The sequence below is a fragment of the Mesoplodon densirostris genome, chromosome 11 (genome assembly GCF_025265405.1).
Source record: "Mesoplodon densirostris isolate mMesDen1 chromosome 11, mMesDen1 primary haplotype, whole genome shotgun sequence".
Classification (NCBI taxonomy): Eukaryota; Metazoa; Chordata; class Mammalia; order Artiodactyla; family Ziphiidae; genus Mesoplodon; species Mesoplodon densirostris.
Genome location: NC_082671.1, coordinates 67,924,474 through 67,937,768, shown reverse-complemented (window position 1 = coordinate 67,937,768; position 13,295 = coordinate 67,924,474). Strand labels below are relative to the sequence as shown.

Below are 13,295 nucleotides of genomic sequence, written 5' to 3'. Positions count from 1 at the left end.
ACTGGACTGACAGGGAATACCCCATGTGTATTTTTTAAGTTTCTAAATAGGTAGAGATTATTTTTATTTTTTTCTAAATGTTTAACACTAAAAATATGCTGATGATGGAATGTTTCCTTGTATACTCCAGGGGGAAAGTAGAATGCAAAATTGCTTAAAAGTATATATGGGGACTTCCCTAGTGGCACAGTGGTTAAGAATCCACCTGCCCATGCAGGGGACACAGGTTCGAGCCCTGGCCTGGGAAGATCCCACACGCTGCGGAGCAACTAAGCCTGTGTGCCACAGCTATTGAGCCTGTGCTCTAGAGCCTGCGAACCACAACTACTGAGCCACATGCCACAACTACTGAAGCCTGCGTGCCTAGAGCCCGTGCTCAGTGATGAGAAGCCACCGCAATGAGAAGCCCATGCACCGCAACTAAGAGTAGCCCCCACTCGCCGCAACTAGAGAAAGCCCATGCACAGCAATGAAGACCCAACACAGCCAAAAATAAATAAATGTATTTATTTTTTTTTAAAAAAGTATATATGATTCCAATACTGTGTATTATGTAAATAGAAGGAAATAATGAAGGAAATATATCATTATATTGATATTAAGCAGTTGCCTTTTGAGTAGTGATGTCAGGTAAATTTTATTTGAAACCTTATTCATATTCCACAACTATTCATAAGACATTTTATTTTTATGATGGAAGGGCACATGGTTTTTCCAGAGGAAAGAGAATAGGTCTGTAAAAATCTGGACTCTAAATTATGTCCTGAGATCCTGGGATATAATTCAGTTCAACTAAAATATGACCAGTTGCTTATCTCTGTTGGGCATTAGGCAAGGAGTTGGTATGTAAGTGGTAAGACATGTTATTCCCGGAGTTACAGTCTGGGTGCATAGGTGGGGTGAGGGGTGGTGATGGGGAAGAGATGGCAGGAGAGGAGGAGAGAAAGATAGACACACATGTTAATTTCAGTGCCATGATAGAATGCAAAAGAACAGGAAGGACACATAGAGGAAGAATTGCACTTATGAACCAAGGGTAACTGGACCAACACGATCATTATTCAAGTGGTATCTTGTCTTTGATGGATGGGTTATTTTTAATAGGATTATCAGTTGTAGATTCAAGTATATTTAATTTTTAAATACCCAGAATTGCCCTTTTAATGTTAAAACTACTTGGAGAATTAAAACTCAAAACACCTCAATCTATATAATGAGTTAGTACTGTCAACAGGTCAACCAGGGACAGTTTTGCACTTCCAGGGAACATTTGGTGATATATGGAGACTTTTTTGATGTCACAAATGGGTTAGAGCTACTACTGGTATTACAAGGAGAGACCAGGGATTTGCTGAGCATCTTACAGTGCATAGGACAATCTCCCCCTCCCCCCAAAGAATTATCCAGCCTAGAATGTTTAATAGTGCCAAGGATGAGAAACCTAGGTTAATCCATACTTTTTGCATCCTCTTTCTCAGGGATGGGGCAGAGGTGGAATGGTAGTGGTTTGTTGGTTGTTGAAGAAACTAGAGGCGTGGTTTTGTATCCTGTTCAGCTAGATTTTGGTTAAGGAAAACTAATCTGTAGTCTGAAGTCAGGTCAAAGCAAATTCGTTCAGCTTTGTGGCAGGCACTGTGTGATGGGAATTTGGTTAAGAGTGGTAAGCAGCTCCTGTCTTCCTGGAACTTACACTGAATGTTTTACAAAGGGGAGATCTTTTTTATCAGTTGTCTTTTTATTATTATATTTTAAATCTTTTGTTCTGAATTTATTTTGTGTATAGATAAGTTATTTTAAGCTCTTCTAAGGAATTCTGGAATAGTATACACCTTTTTTTAAAATCTATTTATTTTTTATTGCTTTGGGTCTTCGTTGCTGTGCACGGGCTTTCTCTAGTTGCGTTGAGCAGGGGCTTCTCTCTGTTGCGGTGTGCAGGCTTCTCATTGTGGTGGCTTCTCTTGTTGCGGAGCATGGGCTCTAGGCACACGGGCTCAGTAGTTGTGGTTCGTGGGCTTAGTTGCTCTGCGCACATGTGGGATCTTCCCGGACCAGGGATTGAACCCGTTGGCAGGGGGATTCTTTTTTTTTTTTTTGGCGGTACGTGGGCTTGTCACTGTTGTGGCCTCTCCCGTTGCGGAACACAGGCTCTGGACGCACAGGCTTAGTGGCCATGGCTCACGGGCCCAGCCGCTCCGTGGCATGTGGGATCTTCCCGGACCGGGGCACGAACTCATGTCACCTGCATCGGCAGGCGGACTCTCAACCACTGCGCCACCAGGGAAGCCCGGCAGGGGGACTTCTTAACCACTGTGCCACCAGGGAAGTCTGGTATACAACTTAATTGTGTATCTTTTTCATGACTGTCAATACAAACTTTTGGCAACTCATGTAATGGGGTTGTACTAAGATGTATTCCTCTTTTCTCTGGTCTTGTTTTAGGTACAGTCTATAATTGTTCAGACTTGTTGGTATGACGATAATTTTTATATATTTTATATATATAACACTTTCTTTTAGTATAATATGAAAAACTAATACAAATAGATAGTATTCCATGGAGTGAGGTTTCGAAATGATATTTAATGCTTATCAAGAACAAAGTATAGAGAACTTCGTAATTTTGACTCTGTCATACTTTAACTTTTATCTTTCCTCTTTGTTTTTAGATTTTGGCTCTCTATTTGACTTGGAGCACGACTTACCAGATGAATTAATCAACTCTACAGAATTGGGACTAACCAATGGTGGTGATATTAGTCAGCTTCAGACGAGCCTTGGCATGGTACAAGATGCAGCCTCTAAACATAAACAACTGTCAGAATTGCTACGTTCTGGTAGTTCCCCTAACCTCAACATGGGGGTTAGTGGCCCAGGCCAAGGCATGGCCAGCCAGGCCCAACAGAACAGTCCTGGATTAGGTTTGATAAATAGCATGGTCAAAAGCCCAATGGCACAGGCAGGCTTGACTTCTCCCAACATGGGGATGGGCACTAGTGGACCAAATCAGGGTCCCACACCATCTGCAACAGGTATGATGAACAGTCCAGTAAATCAACCTGCCATGGGAATGAACACAGGGATGAATGCTGGCATGAATCCTGGAATGTTGACTGCAGGCAATGGACAAGGGATGATGCCTAATCAAGTCATGAACGGTTCAATTGGAGCGGGCCGGGGGCGACCTAATATGCAGTACCCAAACCCAGGCATGGGAAATGCTGGCAACTTAATGACTGAGCCACTGCAGCAAGGCTCTCCCCAGATGGGAGGACAAACAGGATTGAGAGGGCCCCAGCCTCTTAAGGTAAGTGCAGTTCTGGTTTCTGTGTACCATCAGTATGTTTTTCAGTGCTCCAGTGATGGAGGAGGAGGGCTTGAGGTCAGGTATTCATTTATTCTTTTTTTTTTTTTTTTGAGTTTTTATTAATTAATTAATTAATTTTTGCTGTGTTGCATCTTCGTTTCTGTGCGAGGGCCTTCTCTAGCTGTGGCAGGCGGGGGCCACTCTTCATCACGGTGCGCAGGCCTCTCACCATCGCGGCCTCCCTCGTTGCGGAGCACAGGCCCCAGACACGCAGACTCAGTAGTCGTGGCTCACGGGCCTAGTAGCTCCACGGCATGTGGGATCCTCCCAGACCAGGGCTCGAACCCGTGTCCCCTGCATTAGCAGGCAGATTCTCAATCACTGCGCCACCAGGGAAGCCCCTCATTTATTCTTTACTGTTCATGTTTAATCTTCTTACATCATGTATCACTTCCCACATATTATATGTCAGGGATCTACTGTGTTGTCACAAGCTTTATGAAGCTCTTATATTAAATGTAAGTAATACTTCTTTTTTTTTTTTTTACAAATGATTGCCAGCTAATTCCTGTTCCCTGTGGCACAAGTATTAGAATATTTTTCATTTCATTTCTAATTCATCTCATCTTAGCCTTCATAGCCTTCCTTAAAAAAAAACACACAGTTTTAAGATAGCCAGCATTATATTATCTTCAGGTAGACTTTATTTGTTCCCATTGCTTGGAATGTCCCTGTTTTTTAAGAGATGTGGTATTTTTTTTCTTAATGGTTGATGAAAATTAAGGTGCATTAGTTTACTGTAAAGCCTCAACCAACATTCCAGGTCTTCCAGTTATCCTGATTTTGGCTGTTATTTGAAAGGTTTAGAGGAAAACAGGTTTTGTGTTTCATAGAGGGGCCGTGCGGTGTGAATCGTTCTCTTGGCCTTCCCCATCCCTGGGCCTGTCCTGAGTGCTGTGTTGGCTCTCTTGCTCTATCTTCTGTTCCCTGACCAGGGATCGAACCCATGTCCCTTGCAGTGGAAGCGCGGAGTCCTAACCACTGGACTGCCAGGGAAGTCCGAAATGCTTTTCTTTTTTTTTTTTTTTTTTTTTTATGCGGTATGCGGGCCTCTCACTGTTGTGGCCTCCCCCGTTGCGGAGCACAGGCTCCGGACGCGCAGGCTCAGCGGCCATGGCTCACGGGCCCAGCCGCTCCGCGGCATATGGGATCCTCCCAGACCGGGGCACAAACCCGTATCCCCTGCATCGGCAGGCGGACTCTCAACCACTTGCGCCACCAGGGAGGCCCTGCTTTTCTTTTTTAACAAGCCTGTTTTCTTAGCCTTATTAAGTAGAGAATGCTAAATATATTTTTAAAAACCTTTTAAATGTGTACTCTGTATGTATAATTAAGATGTTATAAGCGTATGTTGGATGTTTACTCCTCCATATTTTTCCTACACATTTTATTCCTTTTTCTTAAAATGGTATCACACTATGGTTGCCAGTGCCTGGCATGTAGTTAGTAAATAGTTGTTGAATGAAAGAGATGGCTTCGCTTGGAAGGTGATACCAGAGGTGGGAGAGATTTTCACAAGGAGTCAGGAGCAAGCTTGCTCTGTAAGAGGATAATTTGAGCAGGCATTGGGACTTCTATATTCCTGAGAATAATGACGGTGAGAGTTCAAGGATGAAATGAAGACATACGGATGAATTGGGAGTGGGGGCACTGAGGTCACATGTAGATAAATGAAAGCCCTTAAATATTTTTTTTTTGCTACAGGATAAAGAATATTGACATCTTGACTTAGGAAAAAATTCTGTTTGGCATCACTATCTACTCTATAGGTTCTCCCTTTCTGGCACTTTTATGTTGCTGTTTTGATGTGGTTTACTTAGAACACTTGGAGTGAGAACCAGAAACAATAAGGTAGAATATTTATTAGGTACCTCTTCAAGATTTCTAGGAACCTGCCTGTGAAGAGTCCCTGCCCTCCTGATGTTTATATGGGGGGTGGGGGGGCAGGGATGACAGACATTAAACTTTCACTGATTGAACAAATATTTACTGAGTCCTAGCTTTGATGATGAAGATAAAGCAGTGAATAAACTCACTTCATGGAACTTACTTTCTTTTTATATATATATATATATATATATAAATTTATTTTATTTATTTTTGGCTGCGTTGGGTCTTTGTTGCTGCGTGTGGGCTTTCTCTAGTTGCAGCAAGCGGGGGCTACTCTTCGTTGCAGTGCGCGGGCTTCCCATTGCAGTGGCTTCTTTTGTTGTGGAGCACGGGCTCTAGGCACATGGGCTTCAGTAGTTGCGGCACGCAAGCTTCAGTAGTTGAGGCTCGTGGGCTCTAGAGCGCAGGCTCAGTAGTTGTGGCGCACGGGCTTAGTTGCTCCGCGGCATGTGGGATTTTCCCGGACCAGGGCTCGAACCCGTCCAGGCGGATTCTTAACCACTGCTCCACCAGGGAAGCCCGGAACTTACTTTCTAGTGTACACATAAGATATAAATTCATAGTATTCCAGGTAAGTGCTGTGAAGAAAAATGAAGGAAAGGCGCATTGGGAGAAGGCCTAGGTTGAGAGTGGGGCACTGTCATATTTCTAATCTAAATCACAAATTTCTGCATCAACATTGTTTCAGGGACTGGATATATAGCAGTAAATTAATCAGACAAAAATCCCTGTCCCTGTGGAGCTTATATTTTCATGGAAAGGGGCAATTCAAATATAAAAACTTAATTATTAAAATATTTCCTTGTTTTAAATGAGTCCCACCTATATTTTATATTTGAAAGTTGATGTAAATTGTTACTTTTGGAGCTCTTCTCTTAAAATTAACATCGCTTTGGCATGTGATATTAAAGAGTGTTTAACCTATAAAGTTTTAAAGTAAGAGCAATGATTGATTTGTTGTATCTTTGTCTTTCCTGTGTGTTCTTGGATAGGCAAGGAGTGAAGCAGGTAGGAAGAACCAGTTAAGAGGGTATTAAGTATAAGGCAGGGAGGAAGAATCCATGTTGAGAGAGAAAAAGACAGATCTTAATGCCATATCCTGATGGTTCTAAAGAGGAGGATCTTATTCCCAAATTTACAAGCTAGATGGGTGTGGTTTTAGGTGTACAGTATCAATTTGAAAAATAGTACCTGTGGGGTGATGACGCCCCCCTAAACTAAGGCAGTGGTGTAAGAGTAATAGGACTGAGTCTAGAAAACATTTAGGATTGGTTGTCGGTTCTGTTCTGAGAGATCCCTAGTCTTCCTTGTTTATCATTGTACATGCTGCCCTGCCCCTGCCATGGTTAACATAGTGCCTGGCGAGTGACTTGGATATAGATGTACTTATCAAATCTGATAGGCTGGAGGACATGTCAGGATGTAGTTTAATTTGTTATTATTTGGTGAATCACGGAGTCACATTTTCACATTTAGTATCAGTGTGCACTACTGTTGATGCCTGCAAGTCTTATTAAGGGGTTTTTGTCCCTATGTTAAATGTTCCTAAACTGTTAAATTTGTTGTATATTGGGCACTACTTTTTTATTTGTCAGTGTCTGGTACCATGGTGTGTCTTATGTGTTCCTGTGTTCCCTTTTAATGTATTGAACACTAAGAAACAACCTGTAGTGTCAGATTTATTTATTTATATTTTTGCGGTACGCGGGCCTCGCACTGCTGTGGCCTCTCCCGTTGCGGAGCACAGGCTCCGGACGTGCAGGCTCAGCAGCCATGGCTCACGGGCCCAGCTGCTCCGCAGCATGTGGGATCTTCCCGGACCGGGGCACGAACCCGTGTCCCCTTCATCGGCAGGTGGACTCTCAACCACTGCGCCACTAGGGAAGCCCCAGATTTATTTTTAAACAAAGATAAAATAGTTCCCTGCAGGTCCCTTGGTTTTAGTTGCCTAGAACTGTTTGTGGCTTCCTGGTCCTCTGCCTTTTCAGTTTAGGTGGAGATCTGTATCGCTGCTGTTCAGGTAGGTGGTAGTTAGTTGGACATCTGGATCACATTAGCTATAGAGAAGGGAACAAGATCAAATAACTAACTACAGTGTAGCAGAAATTAAGTACAGTATATTCCCTTCCTATTCTATTTCATGGGGGAGTAGTGGGGGGGTAAATAGAAAGGGTAGCAGTTGGTGGGGGGTTGCATTTCATTTTCTAACACTGGCAGCAGAACTCTGAGGGAGATAGGTAAACAAAAAGCCCGAGAGTCTTTGTTGGTCAGAGTGACCAGAAGTGTCAGGAATGAATAACTGCCAGCTGACCAGCAGTTAGTGCAATCTGTATATTTGAGACCATAGTCTGCTACAGAGTGAACTTGGAGTTTCTAGGTAATGCATTGTGATTGAGGGAACAAGCAACGTTAGGAATTGGTTGAAACTCGGTTAGTGTGGGTAGTCAAGGTGATATCTATGTGAACAAATGTGTGAAGGACCAGATTCTACTAGGATGTGTTTGATGAAGGCATTACGCTTATTAACAGAAGACATCAAGGCATCTTACAAATCCCAGCATTTTATCTATATAAATTATGGACTCTTAAATGGCTTTCATTTTATGTCTAATAACTCCTCCAGGTGTAGGCGAGCATACTATTGGAACTATATTAGTATAAATATTAGTACTTTAAAAGCAATATGTAGCCGCAGCACTCCCAGCCACATTGGAAACTACCAAAAGAAACCTGAACTTTGCATTTAAGCCTGTTTTTGTATTTGATTGTCTGGCCAGATTCACGTAGGAAATTCCGGTTATTGGAGACTGAATAAATTTTTTACTCTGGATGCTTCCCATTCATGCTGCCTCATTTTTTTATGCTTTCACCCACACTGTGCCACTTCCCTCAGTCTCATTCCCTATCGTCATCCCTGCCTCTTTGCGAATTTAATATTTTATTTCCTTTACAGGTTAGCATTCAGGAGTAAAAAATAGGAAAGGAGGGTGTGCCACTCACTGCCTAGTTACAGGGAAAGGGAAAAGCTTAAGCAAATGCTGGCGATTCAAGAAGCATGATGCTCTCAGGTTTGCAAGTTAATGGGTATAGGAGATAGGATACCTTGGAGAAGTAGTCAGTTCTCATGAAGATCATGAAAGGTCTGGTATACCATGGTTTTCCCCCCTTATGAGTAGAAAAAAGTGAGGACAGAAGGCAAGAAAACCTGTTAGTCACAGTCTACAAAAGCTGTGATGAAGAGCTTTGTATTAAGACAGTGACAGTGGGCATGGATACATGGGAATGATGGGGATTGGGTGGCTAGAGGCAGAATTTGAAGGACCCTTTGGTAGAATTGGATCTGTCTGAGAAGGATATAGAAATCTAGTATGACTCCTTTTAATTGGACAGTAGCTGTAGTGTCATTAGTTTTCATTCTGAGTGCTTGCTAGTAGGTGATGATTGACTTACAGTGGGGTCTTATGTGGAAGGATAGAATTGTAAGTTGCATCATTGTTATCAGTAAAACATTTGGTTTTTGAATAATTAACGTTCTGTTCTTTAAGTTAATCATTATACAGATGATGGTTCCACATGGACTTACATAAACACAGGAAAAAAGTTACTTTTTTTTCTTTTTTTTTCTTTTGGCCATACCGCACAGCATGTGGGATCTTAGTTCCACGACCAAGGATCGAACCTGTGCCCTCCTTGCATTGGGAAGGTGGAGTCCTAATCACTGGACTGCCAGGGAATTCCCGAAACTTACTTTTTAAAGTATATAAGGATTGCAAATACACTCAGATTACTTTAAGAGCCAAGGAGGCAATTTAATAAAGCAGCTGGGTGTAAGACAGCAAGAAATGGTGCAGACTTTGAAGTTTGCATGCTATATCTAAAGGATTCAGATTGAAAAAGTTTTAAAATCACTGTTCTACCATGTCCCTAAGTAAAAAAGTACATATCCCCCTAAACTACCAATCTTCTACCTTTTATATAAAGAAAATGCTGGAATAAGCATTTTGATATATCAAGTTCTCTAATATATTTAAGGATTAGATGGTTTATTGAGTTGAATTGAATTTATTAAGTTATAGTTTGCACATTAAATGAAAGTTATTTAGTGCATTAAAAGTGGAGATGAATGGCAGAGCCTGCTTATTAGATATAGCTAAATGAAGACGCTTATACATTTTTCTAAAACGTTTATCATATTTACAGCAAACAGCTCTAAATTTACTGTACCTCAGGCCCCTAGATTATAGTCTGTTTATGTATACAGAGAGTTTCTTTTAAAATTGTCTTTGTAAATTAGGAAGTGGAAAAGGAAAGGAAATAGTAATGTCCTATTAGTGTGGGGAATAAGATTTAATTTCTCTTCTGTTTCTTGTTCTTAGATGGGAATGATGAACAACCCTAATCCTTACGGTTCACCATACACTCAGAATTCTGGACAACAGATTGGAGCCAGTGGCCTTGGTCTACAGATTCCGACAAAGTCTGTACTACCAAATAGCTTATCTCCATTTGCAATGGACAAAAAGGCAGTTCCTGGTGGAGGAATGCCCAACATGGTGGGTAGTAATCTGTTTACAAATTTGTCTTCCATCTGACACTTTAACAGAAGAATTGTGTTAAACCTTTTATGTCTTCTATTATACTATACACACTAGGATGTAATGGATGGCCCCTGTGATCGAGGAAGCTTGTGCCTTCCTTCCATTTCACCTGGTGTTTTTTTACTTGCAGTATTGACCAGTAAGGATGCTGTCCAAATAGGAGCAAGTGGGGCTGCTACAATGAAAGTTTTGGGGTCCTGCCATATGCAGCTTCTCCTTGTGAGCAATTCTTTCTGTAGGATACAAAAGTGGAACCTTTTTCCTCTTGGGAAGGACTCTCTGAAAAAGGATTCCAACTCTCAATCACCACATCTACTGATTTGTATCTGATACTATAACACAGAAGTAACTTCCCTTTCAAAGTTACAAATTGTTTTTTGTTTTGTTTTGTTTTTTGTTTTGGGGGGGGTTTTTTTGTGGTACGCGGGCCTCTCACTGTTGTGGCCTCTCCCGTTGCGGAGCACAGGCTCCGGATGCGCAGGCTCAGCGGCCATGGCTCACGGGCCCAGCCACTCCGCGGCATGTGGGATCTTCCCGGACCGGGGCACGAACCCGTGTCCCCTGCATCGACAGGCGGACTCAACCACTGCGCCACCAGGGAAGCCCACAAATTGTTTTTAACAGTGATTTTTGTTACGGTAAAATCTCTAAAGCTTCTAACATTGCTATTTTTCTAAAGTAAAACTATCTCTGTTTGTAAATGTGTCAAGTAGTCCGTGTCCATCTTTGGAAAAAAAATGTCCTATAAGAATTTTATTTCCTTTTCAGATGTTTTAGGTTTTTTGCTTTGTGTCCCATAGTCATTGAATGTCTATATTTCAGATACTCCGCTAAGTACTGGAGACAAAGATGAATAAAACATGGCATTTCTGCCTCCAGAAATGTTTACTTTTTTCTTAGGAAAAACCAAATTTCTTCCAGGGTTTACAGAAACTAATTTTTCACCCACCTGAAAGGCCCCTGCCAGCTCTCCCAAGAAGCTCTTCACTATTCTTCAAAACCTAACTTGAACATGCTCTTCACAACAGATCCCTTCCTTTCCCCGCCGCGCACTGGAGTTTACCATGTTCTTCTCTTTCTGTTTTCAGAAGAGTTGCTTCAGAGCAACCAAATTCAAATAATACATTAAAAAAAATTTTTATTGGAGTATAGTTGTTTTACAATTGTCCTTCTCTTTCTTTTGCTCTCTGTATATTATACATATTTTGATTATATTGCTTGCTAATATAGCAATTTGTTTTCTTGTTAAATTGAGCTTCTTGTTGGTAGAAGTCATCATTTATCGTAGAATCCCCTGTGTCAAAAAATTGGGTCTGGTACATGGTAGACTATCCTTAAAGGTTTTCACCGAAAATCTCCAAGTCTGTATTTATTAAGGAGGTAGCAAACTGTGACACCTAACATCAAATGCATTTTTATTGTTTTATCCCTTAGGGCCAGCAGCAGACCCCGCAGGTCCAGCAGCCAGGCCTGGTGACTCCGGTGGCCCAAGGGATGGGTTCTGGAGCACACACAGCTGATCCAGAGAAGCGCAAGCTCATCCAGCAGCAGCTTGTTCTCCTTTTGCACGCTCACAAGTGCCAGCGGCGAGAGCAGGCCAATGGGGAAGTGAGGCAGTGCAACCTTCCCCACTGTCGTACAATGAAGAACGTCCTTAACCACATGACACACTGCCAGTCAGGCAAGTCCTGCCAAGGTGAGTGGGCTCAAAGGGTTTTTGTGCTCAGCAATTAATTTTTTTTTTTTACAGTTAGAGCTGATCACATTTTCTCTCTTCTATTTTGAGACTCCTTACTGATAATGCCTTACTCTGTATTTAGTTATGATAAAATTCAGTATCATTTTGTGAATGAGTATCTAGAGATGTGGTAGGAGAGGAAGTTTTAGATTCTTCCCTTTTGGGGTGATACTTACTGACATTTATTTGCCCCAGCATAGCTTTATATATTATTGAGGATTTGCTAACTATCATGTAGGTCAATACTAAAAGAATGTTACCCAACTTAATACAATTTGTATATTTATAGTCATTAGAAATCTGTGTTGTTTTTTTTTTTAATTTTTACTGGAGTATAGTTGATTTACAATGTTGTGTTAGTTTCTGCTGTACAGCAAAGTGAATCAGTTAAACATATACATATATCCACTCTTCTTTAGATTCTTTTCCCATATAGAGAGTATTGAGTAGAGTTCCCTGTGCTATACACTAGGTCCTTATTAGTTATCTATTTTATATATAGTAGTGTGTATATGTCGATCCCAATCTCCCAGTTTATCCCCCCCTCCCTTTCCCCCGTGGGAACCATAAGTTTGTTTTTTACACCTGTGACTCTATTTCTGATTTGTAAGTAAGTTACTTTTGTACCATTTTTTTAAAAGAGAAATCTGTTTTTATAGTTTTTTTTTAAATTTATTTATTTTTGGCTGCATCGGGTCTTTGTTGCTGCACAGGGGCTTTCTCTAGTTGTGGTAGGTGGGGGCTACTCTTTGTTGTGGTGCGCGGGTTTCTCTTTGCGGTGGCTTCTCTTGTTGTGGGGCATGGGCTCTAGGTGCGTGGGCTTCAGTAGTTGTGGCACATGGGCTTAGTTGCTCTGCAGCATGTGGGATCTTCCTGGACCAGGGATCGAACCCATGACCCCTGTATGGCAGGCAGATTGTTAACCACTGCACCACCAGGGAAGTCCCCAGGTTTTTATAATGTAAAGTAGATTGCACAGCTTTGTGGTGAAAAATAGGGGCTCTGGAAGCCAGACCACTTGAGTTTGAATCCCACTTTGGGTGCTCTGTGACTTTGTACACACCAGTTTTTGCCTGTTTTCTCAACTATAAAATGGGAGGATTAATAACTACCCTATAGAGGTGTTATGAAGATGCAATGAGTTCATAGCATTTGTAGCACTCATTATGTGATCGGTAAGTTAGCTAACAGTAATGTAAAAATATAACCTGCATTTGAAAAAAGAATCATTTTTCTTCTTTTTAGTGGCACACTGTGCATCTTCTCGACAAATCATTTCACACTGGAAGAATTGTACAAGGCATGATTGTCCTGTGTGTCTACCGCTTAAAAATGCTGGAGATAAGAGAAATCAACAGTGTAAGTGACTAAATCTTTTGAAGCTTTTATATCAAAAGTATTCTTAGACTCACCAGCGCAGCTTGATGAGATGTCGAGTACCTCTTGATTGTGTGAAGTTCTGTGAATGCCTAGTGCTGTCATACTAGATTATTTCCACTTACCACTAACTTCATATTAATAAGCTTAGAATGGAAGTACTTATTACCTAAAATAAGATCCAGAAAGATCATTGCTTTGACATTGGGCAAGTTACTCTTTTATACCTGTGATCTAAATATTTAGATAATTTGAAATTAATGTAAAAAGAAAGAAGAAAGTTTGAGATTATTTTTAGAAGCCTGGGGTGATGAGCTTTTCTTAGAGG

At 41.3% G+C, this 13,295-nt stretch overlaps 1 protein-coding gene across 1 annotated transcript in view; it reads left to right on the top strand.

Moving 5' to 3' along the window:
* The window catches only part of EP300 (E1A binding protein p300), an 81,691-nt gene that overhangs the window by 26,670 nt on the left and 41,726 nt on the right, over positions 1 to 13,295 (top strand). The window contains exons 2-5 of the mRNA XM_060111781.1: positions 2,667 to 3,304; positions 9,631 to 9,807; positions 11,287 to 11,548; positions 12,836 to 12,949. Of these exons, the coding sequence (XP_059967764.1) occupies positions 2,667 to 3,304; positions 9,631 to 9,807; positions 11,287 to 11,548; positions 12,836 to 12,949 (1,191 nt within the window). The remainder of the gene's footprint in view (positions 1 to 2,666; positions 3,305 to 9,630; positions 9,808 to 11,286; positions 11,549 to 12,835; positions 12,950 to 13,295) is intronic.